At 42.8% G+C, this 14558-nt stretch overlaps 1 protein-coding gene across 11 annotated transcripts in view; it reads right to left on the reverse strand.

Annotated features, from left to right (window-relative positions):
• PSD3 (pleckstrin and Sec7 domain containing 3) overlaps window positions 1-14558 on the reverse strand; it is a 398292-nt gene that overhangs the window by 40254 nt on the left and 343480 nt on the right. For 9 of the 11 annotated variants that reach the window (XR_012064351.1, XM_072950169.1, XM_072950168.1 and 6 more), the window contains one exon: window positions 539-696. The exons of the other annotated variants lie outside the window; for them this stretch is intronic. Coding sequence is in view for 8 of the 9 variants with exons in the window: in XM_072950169.1 (XP_072806270.1) it covers window positions 539-696 (158 nt within the window). In the remaining variant the exon portion in view is untranslated. The remainder of the gene's footprint in view (window positions 1-538; window positions 697-14558) is intronic. 11 annotated transcript variants of the gene reach the window in all.

Consider the following 14558-nt stretch of genomic DNA (forward strand, 5'->3'; position numbering starts at 1 on the left):
TGTGATTTTATCTTTTCCTTCTAGTTTAATCACTAACTCTTACAGCTCAGAAGGAGAGAGGAGAGAGAAATCAAATGAAAGTCTGCACTTGTTGAATACTTTCTATGGGCCGGGCACTGTGTGAGGCCCAAGAACCCTGTGAAATAAAACATTTATCATCTATACTAGTGACAGGCTGGGCATCAGAGAGGTTACGTTACACGTTAGGACAAAGAATTTGAAAATGGTCATTTGGATCTAGCTCTATTTTACTCACTGTGTGATGGAACCTTGAATTTCAGTCATGAGGCTGTCACGTTGTAGAGATGGTAAGGGGCTGACAGAGTCCCAGGGCTGCTTTGCAGCAAACAAAGAACTTGAACCCAGGGCTCTGTTTCTTATCTACTTTCCTCAGGCAGTTGTCCCTCTAATGCAACCAGCTAACGACCCTGGCTCCAACTCCCAAAGTTTCCCCTGCAGATCCCGACTCAGTTTCTCGGGATAAGAAGGTGCTGTGCAAGCTGAAGAAAGCAAAGCAAACCAAACCGATGAAACGCACTGGGCTTGAAAAAGCAAGACCCTCCAGTCGGCAGTTTTAAGCTTGAGCACGTTGGGCTTCTTCTCATAGTCCGTGGCCTGGGATGCGAGCGCGTGGTGCACGCTGACGGCGTTCTTCAAGTCTTCTTCTGACAGGGCCTTCTCTGGTTTATATTCGTCCTGCAGACGGGCACAAAGCAAACAAACGTATGTTCAGCCTTCACCTTCTCTTTTTAAAACCTAAAACCGCAAGAAAAATTTTAGAAAACCCACAAAGGTGCATGAAAAAAGCGAAATGAGTGGTAAAGAGTAAAGACAACCCTTTGTTACTTCGTAAATGTTGTAGTGTAACAGGGGAGAACAGATCTGACTCCGTATTAGATCTGTTCGTTTGGTTTTAACCATGTGCACCCCGTTTTCCAGGTTCAAGTCTTGCCAGCTCTGTACCTTTTGGGAAACAATGTTGCCTTTAGCCTGAAATAGGCAGGAGAGCCTGTTCTCCCAGCGCTGACCTTTAAGGATGCCAGCACTTCTGCACTCATGTAGAGAGGGCAAGTTGCAAAATGGAGAACAACCTTTGTTTTGTTGGAGGTTTACAGGGACACCAGGGCCTGACCCCCATGGACAGCTGCAACAACAAAGAACTCCTGCAGCAAGAAGTTTGCAACAACGAACCACACCCCCCCTGTTCTTTTGTATAAAAGGAGCCTGGATTCTGACTGGAGCAAGATGGTTCTCCAAGACATTAGTCTGCCATTCTCTCCGTCTGCCGACTTTCTGAATAAAGTCACTATTCCTTGCCCCAACACCTTGTCTCCCTATTTATTGGCCTGTTTGTGCGGTGAGCAGAATGGGTTTGGATTCGGTAACCGTAGGACATCATGTTGCGTGAAAAGCATGCTCAGAATGAGAAAATACAAATTTACCAAAGGGGCACTTTAAAAAAAGCTGATGTATAATAATTAATGTAAATAGCTAAAGAAGGTCAAAGACAAGATATCTATCACACACGTTTTATAGTGACTGGAAGTGCAGCTAGGCCTAAGAGACTGGGCTTCCGGAGTAAAAGCTTCCTGACATGCATCCATTGGCGGAATGACACTGATGGTGAGAACCATGCCACTCTGCCCTCTGCTCTCCAGACCCTGCATTTTCCTGCTACTTCTTTTTCCACCAAGGCTAATATCACTAAAAGAAAAACGAACAGTAAAATAACATGATTTCTCCAGCTGTTCTCTGAAAGGAAAGAGGAAATTCAGTTTACTATTAAGTCAGGAGAAAGCTGAGCTCTATTATCATAAATTGAAAGCTGGGTAAAACTGCATAAGAAAAAGGCTATTACGGAGAGATGCAACATTATCTTGGGGCATTATCCATACGCAGTTCACAGAATTTACAAAGGATCTTTTGTATGGCTTCCCTCCAAACATAACAACAAAAAAACCCAAGTAGCAGAATAATGAGAATTTAATACAAATTTGATTCTATTATTATTATAGCTAGTTGTTTCCCTGGGTCCAGACTAATTAAAAAGGCCTGAAAACCAACATAAATGTGTTACAGGAGATGTTCTCTAGTGTTTAACGTCCTCTCTCCCCACTTCCTACGTTTTACCAGACAGGATGCTGAATAAACTTGCTCTTCTGTAGAGAACACAGGCACCCTCCCAAAACTCACCTTCTAATTAGTAGGAAAGGCCCTAAAAGAAGACACTGACACTGTCTATCCTATTACTACGGTCTGGTTTTATAAATTTTCAAAAAAATACTTCTCCCTCCCCTCCTCCCCCCTTCCCCGCAGCCCCTCCCCAAACCAAGCTATGCAGATGTACTGTGGCCATCGATTCAAAGTGAGTCAGAAATAAACAAACAGCAGCTGCTGGTCCTTAACGATCACTGTCAGCAGTAGTGCTGAGACACAAAGGTAGGGAAGACCTAAGTAGTAAGGTACGCGGTAAAAACCAACAGCAATACAAAAATTATGCAAAAATTTATAACATTCAATGATAAAATTACTACTTTCAGATTTGCTACAAGCCTATCCTATTAAGCCTCAGAGGTTAAGAACTGCCATTGATGAGAGTGATTTTCCAGAAAAGTGTGATGAATAAAGATTGTTAAGAATCTTAAGATAAATACAATAATTTACAATTAACTGTTCTACAATTCCCATTAATGCGTAAAACTATAATCAAGTTATATTTTGGAGTCTTGTCTTTTCTAAATGAGGTTTTCTCAGTGATTTAGCATTCCAGAAATTCACAAATCCCCATCCCAGGAAATTGTTATCAGAGTAGAAGTATCAGCCAGAGGTAGCTTGACTGCAGGATCCCTTCCAGCCTTACAATTGTGCTCCAACAGAGCCCGAACAGCTGACCATCCGCTCAGTTTAACCACTTAGTCCCCGAAAGGAATCGGAGGTATATGACTCATGGGGAGCAGGGATAGATCACCAGGACTAAAAGTGTCTTCAGAAATTTTATACGCTTCCTCCGTTTCCATACACACTGATACTTGACTTTGCACAGAGATCAGCCTAGAAGTTTACAGGCACTGCTTTTTGATACTCTGGTCCATAATTTGGGCTTTTACCTTAATTCCTTCTCATTCGTTTCCTTTGGTTAATTTTTTTGTTGTTTGATTTTTAAATTATTACTTTTAATTTTTTCATATTTCTTCTTTAATTAAGGAAGGATTTGAGGCTATAATTTTTCCTGAGTACAGGTTATACACACTTTGAGAATAAAGAGTATTTTTCATTGTTTTCTAGGTGATGTGTAGTTTTTTTAAAAAATCTTTTTTAATCTTAGTCATGTCAAAGAATATGTTTCTCAAATTTAAAGTACCTAAAATTTAAGTTATCACTTACAAATTTCTAACGTTATTGCCTTGTGACCAGAGAATATGATTTGTAAAATCTATTTTATTTCCTTAAAATTTGATAAGGTTAATTTCTTAAGGTTTTCCAATTACTTGTTTGACTTTTATGCTTGTTCCATGGATATAAAAAAAGTTATCCTCTGAGGGAAGGAGTGTGTGTTTATATTCAACTTATTGGTTCAATTCCTCTATGTTCTTACAGTATTTTTCCTACAATGTTCTGGGTGCTGTTTATTTAATATGCTCTTCATTTATCTGGGTTAGTGCTTAGTTACATAGGCTAGAAACTTAAAAGGCTCTCTTCTTCCCACCAAATGCACTAATTCTCGAGATCAGCAAGACTTTTAAAATAGTTTCACTTCCCTCCCTACGCTCCCTGTTAATCCTAAATGTTATTGAAATAGTTTAGTAGGTTTTGTTCTGCAGTTTTATTAAAGGTATCTTGTGCTGTGTATTTTCTATTTCAAGAAATCTTATTTTGCATTTATATGACCCATTCCCTGAATCTCTCCCCATTCTTTTAGATTTAACTGTGTCCATGTTTCACCGTTCCCTGACTTTCTGCCTTTTCACTATCTTCCTCATCCCTTTGTGATATTCTCTTCTTTCGAGTATTTCCTCAAGGTGGGTGATGGACTCCAGGTCTTGTTTCCGAGTATCTCCCGTTTTCGTTGACAGGCAGAGACCTGGGGCTGGAACTTCCGGCTGCGGTCCTTTGGCTCCCAGTCTTCTGCAGATGCTGTTCTGTCTTCTAGTGTCCAGTTTTACAGAAGCCCAACGCCAGCCTGATTCTTCTTTCCTTTTCCTGTATTTTCTGTTAGGAATCTCACAGGGGTTTCTCTTTATCCTTAGAATTCCAGAATTTCTGCTAGGCCATGCCCTAATAGTCTCATCCATCTGGTCTGGAACTAAAAAATTGGCACCCTAATTCTCCCTCGTACGACCACTCACTTGTACTGCTAACTGCTCGCGGGGACAACCACCCCAGCTGTGCAGGCGTGTGCCGCCCAGACTTACGGTCTCCAGCTCTGGCTGCTTTTACATGTCCACAATAATTAATCTCTGTGCCATTCTGCCAAATGCCCACAGTCGTCTTCAACTCTCCTCCCCCAGGACAACAGTGGTTACAAGCGCAGGTGCCTGGAGTTAGAACCATCTCAGTCCAAATGCCTAGTTCTGACACTCACAATTTCCATGACCTTAGGCAGGTTAATTAAAACTCATTAAGCTTATTTTCTTTGATTGAGAAGTAATAATACCTTCCACGTTATCTAACTGTAGGATAAAATTAAAAGAAATACTGTTCTTTAAACTCTTAATAATGTTCAAAGCACACAGTAAGCACGTACATGCTAGCTGGTATACTTGATAACAATAATTTTTAATAGCATATAGCTTGAACTTGTATTTTACAAGGTCAAACTTGTAAATATCAAGCTCTCTGCTTCTCTATCTTACAAACACTTATATTTTTGACCACCTTTATCTGCTTTCCTCCAAAACAGAGGAATCCTACTCAAGGCAAATCCTGTACCTCCAGGTCCACTTCCACCAGCCTTTCCCAGGATCTTACTTCACTGGTTATCTTTCTACTATATTTGAAATCATTCTTTGTCTACTGGCTTCTTCCCCACAGCCTATAAATATCCTCAGGCTCTCTTATCTTTGTAAGGTACAGTCCTTCCTGAACATTGTGTTCTCCTCCAGCTTTCACCTCTCTCCCTTCTTTTATATATAATGGGTTCATAGTCCACACTAACTGTTTTTATACATTAACTTCCAGTGTACCTTTAACCCAGTGGAACCCGGAGTCCATTGCTTCACTGACCATTGACCAGCAATGACCTCCTAATTGCAAATCTAATAGATCCTTTTCAGTTCTCTTCTCATAGCACCCAGGAAGCAAAGGATATTCTTGAAATTCTTCCTTGGCCACTCGTGACAGTTCTCTCCTGGCTTCTCTCCTCCATCTCTGACCATCACTCTGTTATCGCCCTGTTAGCCTGCCATCAGATGTCACTTCTGCCACTGGCCTTCATCCTTTCTCACCCCATAAGGGCCCCTGGCATGATTACAACCACCACTGAGCCTTTAACAAAACATGGGTTGGGGCCACTGAAAATCCACGTATAACTTACTGTCCGCCCTCCATCCATGAAGCGTTTCCATGTCGTCTGTTTCTCTGTGTCCACGGGGCGGCACCCGCAGACTCAGCCTGCTGTGAGTCACGTGGTCCTGTTGTACCCACTACGAAAACCCCGCTCAAGCGTGAGCCTGTGCAGTTCAAACTTATGTGGCTCAGGGATCAACTCTATTCTCAGCAGTTAAAGTCCCACCTGTATCATGATGTCTAACAGACTGCTACAGATGAGTAAGAAACACAAGAACCGTCGGCAGCGATTAATCCTGGATGGCCTAGGTCTTTGCACCTGGAACAACTATACGTATGCTTGAAATGTATTCTCTGCTGGTATTTTCCTTTAAAACCTAGCTTAAAGGATGACATTCTTAGATGGCTCTAAAAGGGCAAAGACATTTAAAAGGCAACATTTATTACAGTCCTTAGTAAAAGCGAACAATACTTATCAGCTTGGGAGAATTGCACCACGGTTTCTGAAGAGGACTCTTTTCTAAGGCAGTTAACTAAATTCTAAGCTACCTAACAGCGGAAGGAAAAGACTGCGGACAGAAATGGAAGACAAGATCTATTTCAATAGGATGAAACCAAAGTCTATGAATTTTAAGTCTAACAGGGGCTTCCACTCTTTTAGTTGTAATAAATATCATTTATTAAGTAATTGACATTAAGTAGTATCATTTTATCATGGAAAAAAAGGCAAAATACAAACAAAATATGTTTGGCATTCTGAATTCCTACTAGAAAATTTAGCTCCAAGTCCATAAAAGAAATGAGCCAAACCCAGGGCAGGTTGGAAAAATTAGGGTTGACAATGGAATAAAAAGAAATGATTTTATCCTACGGGGGTTCACTCTGACATCTTTATTTTCCACTACTTAAAGCTGAAGATGGTGTTTAAATGACGGTATTGGGAAGGAAGAAATAAGGGATAAATTATCAAAATCAAACCGTCTCAAAGCTAAGACTCTTGGCTGTACAAAATAAATGAGAAGTGAGGGCAAGAAAAATTCAATCAAGAAATTTTCTGTCAGAAAAGAAAATGCTCTATGACACCTAATTACTACCTATTTTCTCAAACAAATGAAGGGTGAAAATGATGCCTAAAAACATGTTACTCTCCTGTGTTCACTGCAATCTCCATCTTTTTATGTACAATGATTCATTAGAGCACTCCGCCACCCTCGTAAGCACCAGGAATGTGATTTCACAGCGCTATTTATTTTAAATTCATTTAAAGCACGAAATGAAAAGCTTTCTTCTTTTTTTCTTAAGAGGCTTGTTAATTAAATGTCCTGTGAAGTTGGATCACAACGCACTAACAGAGAGACCATCTACACATGTACCGATTGTCGGCTGGCCTCAAGTCTGACAGCCTGTACCCTCAGGTGAGTATGATGTTCAATTTGGAAAGTGACCAGATCTCAACTGAAATTCATCAGCACCAGTTAAGACATGTTCATTTTCCAGTTTTTAGAGTAGTGTTTACTTATGCCTTAATAAATAGGTAAAACTGCTATACCTTATTAAAATAAATTAAAACAAAGTTGAAATGGTCTTGATTTCCACTGAGAGAAAATAAAGCTGGGAGAACGAGCACATTCTTGTGAAGCTATGAGGATACTAGCAAAAATGTCAGTTTAATTACTGGATCCTAAAGTAAACTGGGCCCTAAGTTGTCTATTAACTCTGGATTAAAAAAAAAGCCAGTAAAAGCATTTTTCATAATTGGATGACTATCTTTCTTAAAAATTGCGAGTATTTCTGGTTAGATACCATTCAGGTTCATTTTTCTTTTACCAGGGAGCTAGAAAATACTCTATTTCCCAAAATCTGGGAGCAAGGAGTAACAGCAAATCACACGAAGGCATGTTTTTGCCCATCACTCAAATAATTGTGTTTGAAAATAACTTATTCACAGAATATTAAAGCTGAAAGGAGGCTAGAGGATAATTTCATCTGATTTTATCATGTTAGAGGAGCCATTTTAGAGTCAGAAAATTGTGTCCTTTGTTACTGTAAGTAGAATTCAGAAAGAATAAGCAAGTTAAACACAAAAGATTCAAAGCGTTTCTATCAATTTGTTCGGCTGACGTGGAGATGGTGCCCACGTCCATGTTCCAATGATGTGGGCGTGTCAGCCAGCAGCAGGAGGACTTCTGTCAGCCCAGGGAGCCCTCGGCACTCCACGGAGAGAGGGGCTGCCGACAGACAGAGTAGGACTTGAAATGCTTTCTCAGTAAGACCTCAGACTTCAGTGAGACCCAGGAAATTCTCTAGGGCAAATCTGGTGACTTAATGATCACACAGTTGAACCGGAAGAGAGCTGGAGCACCCAACTAACAGCAGCCCTTTGAAAAGGACCACAGGATGCTTTGAGTCAGTAGCGGAAGAAACGTAAGAGGTCTTAAAATTTTTCAGCAGAAAAATATCTCAGCACCATTCCGTACCTCTTCCCTCTTTCTAACCAACATGGTGACCAGAGTTGTGATTAGTGGGAGGCTGTTTCCTGCTTTCCTCTCAGTTCCAGGTTCACTAACATCCTGCGAAGGGCTGTGCCTGCCACTGTCTGTGACCACGGGAAGTGTCTGCCCATCACCCACCCACCACCCCTCCGTTCAGAGCCCTGGGGACCAAGTTCGTGTCTGATTCATGTTTCCTGCTACAACTTCCACGTGATCGCTGTGGGTATAATATTTATTGCAAGGAAGGAAGGGATACAGGGAGGGAGATGGAGGGAGGCACCCGAGTGCAGACAGGAGAAGAGGTCTGAGCTCTGGACCTACCTCACCCTCAGTACATGGGAGGAAGCCACAAAGCACAGCAGCATCTCTTCACATGGGGACAAAATACTCACAGGAACAAACTCACTTCTGCTTACTAGACCTTCGAATGCGAATTGTGCTTTTAAACAGAAACCTTAGAGCAGAGCCTATGTGCCAACCTCCAGAGACCAGGTGTGTTTCCAACTGCAATGTCTTTTTATGAATTTATAATTTTAAAAAATTATGACTATGTCCTAAACATCAGATATAATGGTTACATTCCTCTGCTGGACGGGGTCATTCACCCAGCTGCTGACTAACGAACTCTGTGTGATCATCATCCTCCGAAGGGAACAGGAGGCTTCAAGACCTAGTTAACTTTTTCTTTCATGCATTTTCCACTGTTTCTGAGAACGAGAGAGGATCCACGTGGCCTCTTCAATGTGTGAAAGGGCGCAGAGCCAGCAATTTCACCAAAGGAAATACAAATGCCCTGAGCACACTGGAAAGCTTTAGCTGTCAGGGACCGAGCTGGGCTCCCCAGGCGCTGGCACCTGGCACTTGATGCGTCAGCTGGGACCACCAGCCTGCGAGGCCTGGGTCTTCAGTGCCTCCTCCTGCCTACCCTGGGCTCACTCTTGTTGCCACCTCTCCTTTTTTTTTTTAAAATTTGACATACCATAACTTTATTTTATTTTTCCTTTTTTAAATTTATTTTTTACTGAAGTAAAGTTGATGTATTTATATGCTATAGGTGTACAATACAGTGATTCACAATTTTTAAAGGTTATATTCCGCTTATAGTTAATTATAAACTATCGGCTGTGTTCCCTGTGTTGTACACATGTCCTCGTGGCTTCCTGTACACGTAAGAGTTAGTATCTCTTAATCTCCTATCCCTATATTGTCCCTTCCCCTTCTCCCCACTGGTAACCACTAGGTTTGTTCTCTAGATCTGTGAGTCTGTTTCTTTTATATTAACTAGTTTGCTATATTTTTTAGTTTTCACATATAAGTGGTATCATACAGTATTTGCCTTTCCCCACCTGACTTATTTCACTTAGCATAATACCCTCCAAGTCCATCCATGTTGCTGCAAATGGCAGGATTCCGTTCTTTTTATGACTGAGTGGTACTCCATTGTGTGTGTGTATGTGTCACACCTTGTCCATCCATGTTGCTGCAAATGGCATTATTTTATTCTTTTTATGGCTGAGTAGTATTCCATTGTATACATATACCACAACTTCTTTATCCAGTCATCTGCTGATGAACACTTAGCTTGCTTCCGTGTCTTGGCAACTGGAAATAATTGTTGCTGCTATGAACACTGGGGTACATGTATCTTTTCAAGTTAGTGTTTTTGTTCTTTTGGATATACACCAAAGAGTGGGTAGTTGTATTTTTAGTTTTTTGGAGAAACTTCCAGACTGTTTTCCACAGAGGCTGCACCAATTTAGATTCCCACCAACAGTCCATGAGGGTTCTCTTTTCTCCACATCCTCACCAGCACTTGTTATTTGTGCTCTTTTTTGATGATGGTCATTCTGAAAGGTGTGGGGTGCTATCTCACTGCAGTTCTGATGTACATCTCCCCGATTAGCTATGTTGAGCATCATTTACAAGTAATCCGAGGGAAAAAATAGAAGATTCTGTGTCAAGGACAAAGAGTTCCCATGATACTATGACAGCAAAGTAAATTTTCAGATAAGAGACTGATTTTTCATGTTTGAAAGACATGGTAAAGGCAAACATACTCAGGTCTTGCTTCCTACATTCTGGACGTAAAAGACATTAGAATATTCTCCGGAGCCTCGTGTAGAGGACAGGATAATCAGCTAAATCACTGCCACGACTAACCAGCCCCCCACACCCATCTCTCTTAACCATTCCATCAATCACCTGACAATTTATTTTAAGGGTAACATAGCTCAGTTTTGTCACAACCAGACCTGTAAAGCTTACCAAAAAACACTCGCAAGAAAAAGGCAGAGATGAGCAGGGTTAGACACAAAGCCCGTGACTGAAACCGACAGAGACCTTTGGAAGCTATGTGAGAGCTAAGGCTTGTCTGAGCAGGCGGCCAGCTGATGACTCATTCTTAGTTAACAAATGGATATAAAGCTAATATCTGAGTGTTGACAATGGTGGATCACCATGACCAACAAGAATTTAACCATTTCATCATTGATTCATAGCCATTTCAAAGCTTTAAAGCATATGTAAACTGTTATATTAAAATGATACCAGTCTCCTCTGCCATGAACACTTTGTATTCCAATAATAATAATTAATTACCTATAGGGTGTACATTTCTCAAGAATGAGATGCCTGGGCTCAGGGGCACTGCAAGTACTAGACTGAGACAAGGAAGGGGTGCATTCAGCTGAGAGACAAAACCACTCATCTACTGTAAGGGCCCCGTTGAGTTCTGCCTGAGAGAGCTCTAGAAACTGGAGTCAGTCACCAACTTTACTTCCTTTTCCAGCGCTCACCTATAGACTTGGTTAACATCATGTCACTAGCCATTCACTGCATAGGACGTATCTCTCATCCACACTGGAAGTCCAAGCTCTTCTCGGGGGTAGACGCCAAGGTTACTTCCCAGACCTCCCAATGTAACATTCTGTGAACGGTTCTGACATCACTACTGCAGTTCTCTGTGGATTTCCTTTTTGTTTGAAAGTGAGAGGCAAATGTGACTAAGTAACATGAAATGAGGGGCCAGAGAGGGACATGAGGTGGTCAGGAGGAAGACTGTGCAACCTGGAGAAGGAGAACAAGAGCTCAAGATGATCAGAGACTGTCCAGGGGAAAGGAAGAAAGAGTTTACTGGAGAGGGAAATCAATAGGAAATCAACAGAAAAGAAAACAGACTTGGTGGAAGTGAGACAGACACTAGGGACCTGTTATTTGCAGAAGTCACGGGAAGGGGAGCATCAGACTTGGGCAGAGGAGGAGTGATAACAGTGGTGCCTTCTGAAAGTAGCTGCCTGTGCTCTCTGCTCTCCATCTGGCTTCCACGCCCACCACTCTGCAGAAACTGCTTCGTCAATAGTTTCCTTGCGGCTGAACGCAATTCCTATCTCACCGAGCCGCTTTACGACCTGGAACACTTCTGCCATCTCTTACGTCTGCAGCACCGCCCTCCCCCTCTGTCTCTCCCCCGGTTTTCCTCCTGGACCTGTCACGCTGCTCAGCCTCCGTCACTGTCTGTTCCTCGCAGGGCACATGTGAAGTGTCTCGTGTCCCACTGCTTCCACACTCCGTCTTCTCCTCTACAAATGCCAAGTGACATCGCCTGTTCTCAGGGCTTTTCTGGAGGACCCTGGAGACTCCCTTTTCAGCTCCAGGTCTGAAGATCCCTAATTTCTTGTTGGACACACCCATTTATTACTCCACGGACACTTTAATCCAACACTGCATACTGAACTCCCCCATCAGACCGTGTATCCCCCTTCCCGTGACCCCACCATAGTTCAAGCTAATCGGGTCTCCACGTGTTTGACTGAATCTGCCCCAACCCATTCTTCATCTTATATTCAGACGGATCTTTCTCAAATACAAATCTGAGTATGCCACATCCCAATAAACCACTTTGGCAGTTCCATGGCTCTAAGAGAAAAACAACTCCTAAAAGTGGTCTTCTAGGCTCTTCAGTCTGCCTTGGGCACCCCCTTATGCTACGCTGTGGACTCTCACATCTAGGCATCCACACAGGTTCCTCCCTGTCTGCGTCCTCCATACGGCTAACTCCCACTTGTCTTTTAACTGTGGGTTTAGACATCACTTCCTTCATGCATTCTCCCACCATCTTCCCGGCTTTTCCCGAGGCTCAGTGACGTGTCCTTCCAAAGTGTTTCCATAGCAACTTCCCTCTTTGTACCACACTTGCTTCCCGTTGGGGCCTCTGTACCAGAATGGTAGTTTGTTAACCTGAGTTCTGCTGATAAGAGATGCTTTTAAGTGCCATCCTGGGAACCATGAAATGACTGGAGGGTTGACATTTCCATGATTTTTCTCGGTTTCTGGGAATAATTAGGAAGAGTATCTGAAGGTGAGTCCGGGTTAGAAAATCTCAAAAGGTTAGTTACTCTAATTACAGAAGATGACTAGAGACAAGCCCGTATTCCAGGGAGAGCGGCTGGAGTCAGGAGGGCGCGATGAGAGGGAGAGAGGGGGCTGCCCTCAGTCCTGCCCCGAGCAGGAGAATAAAGAGACAGGAAGAAACTTCTGCACACGGGCTTCCCATCAGCCAGAAGTCGGCTGAGTCTGGCTGAGGAGGTGAAAGGTGAGAAAAAACCTCTCCAGAACCACCTGTTTAAACGTCTGCTAGGTAGAAGAGCCACAGGATAAAGCTTTAGTGTTTATGCAAGAGAAGTCTGGGTTTGGTTTCGCGCACTTTTCTTACGGGGGCGTCATAAATGCTCCACCTCACAGTTACCTCCTTACTGCACTGAGAAACAGAACTTTGAGACGTCCGTTCTCAGGGAGTGATACGTAGAAAACAGGCCATTTCATACTGGTTTTTATATATTCACATCAGATCGTGCGTCTGAAAGCACACAGTATACACTCAGTAAAATTTGATTTCATGAGTTAACTTTTTCCTCCTCCTGAGCTTGGATTTGGAATCACAGAATCTCATTTTGTCCAGACTCTGCAGCCTTCTTGTTATGGTATCTTGGACGATTAATCGTTTTGGTTCCCTGAAACACAGTCCACTCATCTGAAACATGAGGACAGTCAAACTTCCTACTTCCCAGTTTAAGGATCCACAGGAATTATGCAAAGCTTTCTGTATGTTTCCATGTGCTATTTAAAAGTATGGTATTAAAAATTTCACTGGAAAAAAAACAGTCTAATGGAAAAAATACGAGCATGGCTACGTCCACCCTTTACAACCCCGATGAGCTTAACCAACCTGACACTCAGCTTCTTAATTAAAAAAACATTTTCCTGTTCAAAAGAATCCTAAAAACGGTATTATGCTGACAGACCCGTCTTATTTCTGGCTGGCCGATTGCTAAAGGAAGTTGGCTGCGGGGGTGTGTGTGTGTGTTTTAAGATACACAAACTCTGCTCTTATCTAAATCTCCAGGTGATGGAAGGTGAGACGAGGCACTGACCTGATCAGGGGTAAAACTCTTAACTGGAAGCCAAGTAGCTGGAACAAATGTCATATACATGACTAACATCCAGGGAACCGTAGTGTCTTTAACTAGCGTCTATGTCACATGCTAACTCCAGCACACAAGGCCCTCTGTGCAGCCCATCGCTCCTTGCGCTAGGTCCCACGAGAGCTTCTGGAGGCATCTGACCATTTCTGACCTGAGTGGAGAGAAAAGGTAGAAGGAATCCCTTGTCCCTCAGGAGACCAGCAGGGAAGGACAGGGCCTGCGTGTGGATGGCTGAGATGGGCGGCCCAACCCTCAGTCCTGCAGTTACACAGAGGGCTGCTGTGGGACTGTGGAAAGGTGGGAAAGATCTGTCTGAGCCACTGACTTGATTCCTTACAAGACTGGCAAGAACAGCAAAGGACCAAAAGGGAAAAACATTCCCTTCTTGCGAGTCATCAGGAGGGGAACCAGTATGTATTATTCACCTATTGTATGTCAGGTGCTTTCTCCATATGTTTAAAAAATTCTTTACAACAGCTACACAAGTGAACCACCTTTCCCCTGTTTTACATTTGAACACACCGAGGCTTGGAGAGGATAATCAGCTGCTGCAAATCAGAGAATTAGTGACAGCCTGTAGTTTGACAAGGAGCTGCAAATCAGAGAATTAGTGACAGCCTGTAGTTTGACAAGGAGTGTCTACTTCCAAAGTCCTACCCTTTCAGTATTTTTCCAAGAGACGTATTTTCCTAAGAGGCTCTGAGGATACTGATCAGAGATCTCCAGCCTAACAAAGCTCTCACTTTAACATCCAAGTGAAGGGGCAAAACCCACAAAGGGACCAGCAAGACCTCCCAGACAGGGCCATTGCCTTCCTGCTTTTGTGCTTCTGTAAAACAGCTTGCTTCTAGGAAAACGAAACTCACCCCTAAAATTCCACTGGTTCCCAGAAGCTCGCTCCTGATTGTCCATTTCTAACACCTCAGCATATGGCACGAACTTAATCGAAACCTAAAACCCTACAAAAGCCTGTGTAAACCAGCAGTCAGGGCTCAGAGCTTGGAGTGTTAACTCCTGTGGCACCGCCGGCATAATAACCCTGAGTTCGCCAACCCTCCGGGTGTCGGCTTGGTCTCTGGAT

Source organism: Vicugna pacos, chromosome 26, assembly GCF_048564905.1.
Source record: "Vicugna pacos chromosome 26, VicPac4, whole genome shotgun sequence".
NCBI classification, from domain to species: domain Eukaryota; kingdom Metazoa; phylum Chordata; class Mammalia; order Artiodactyla; family Camelidae; genus Vicugna; species Vicugna pacos.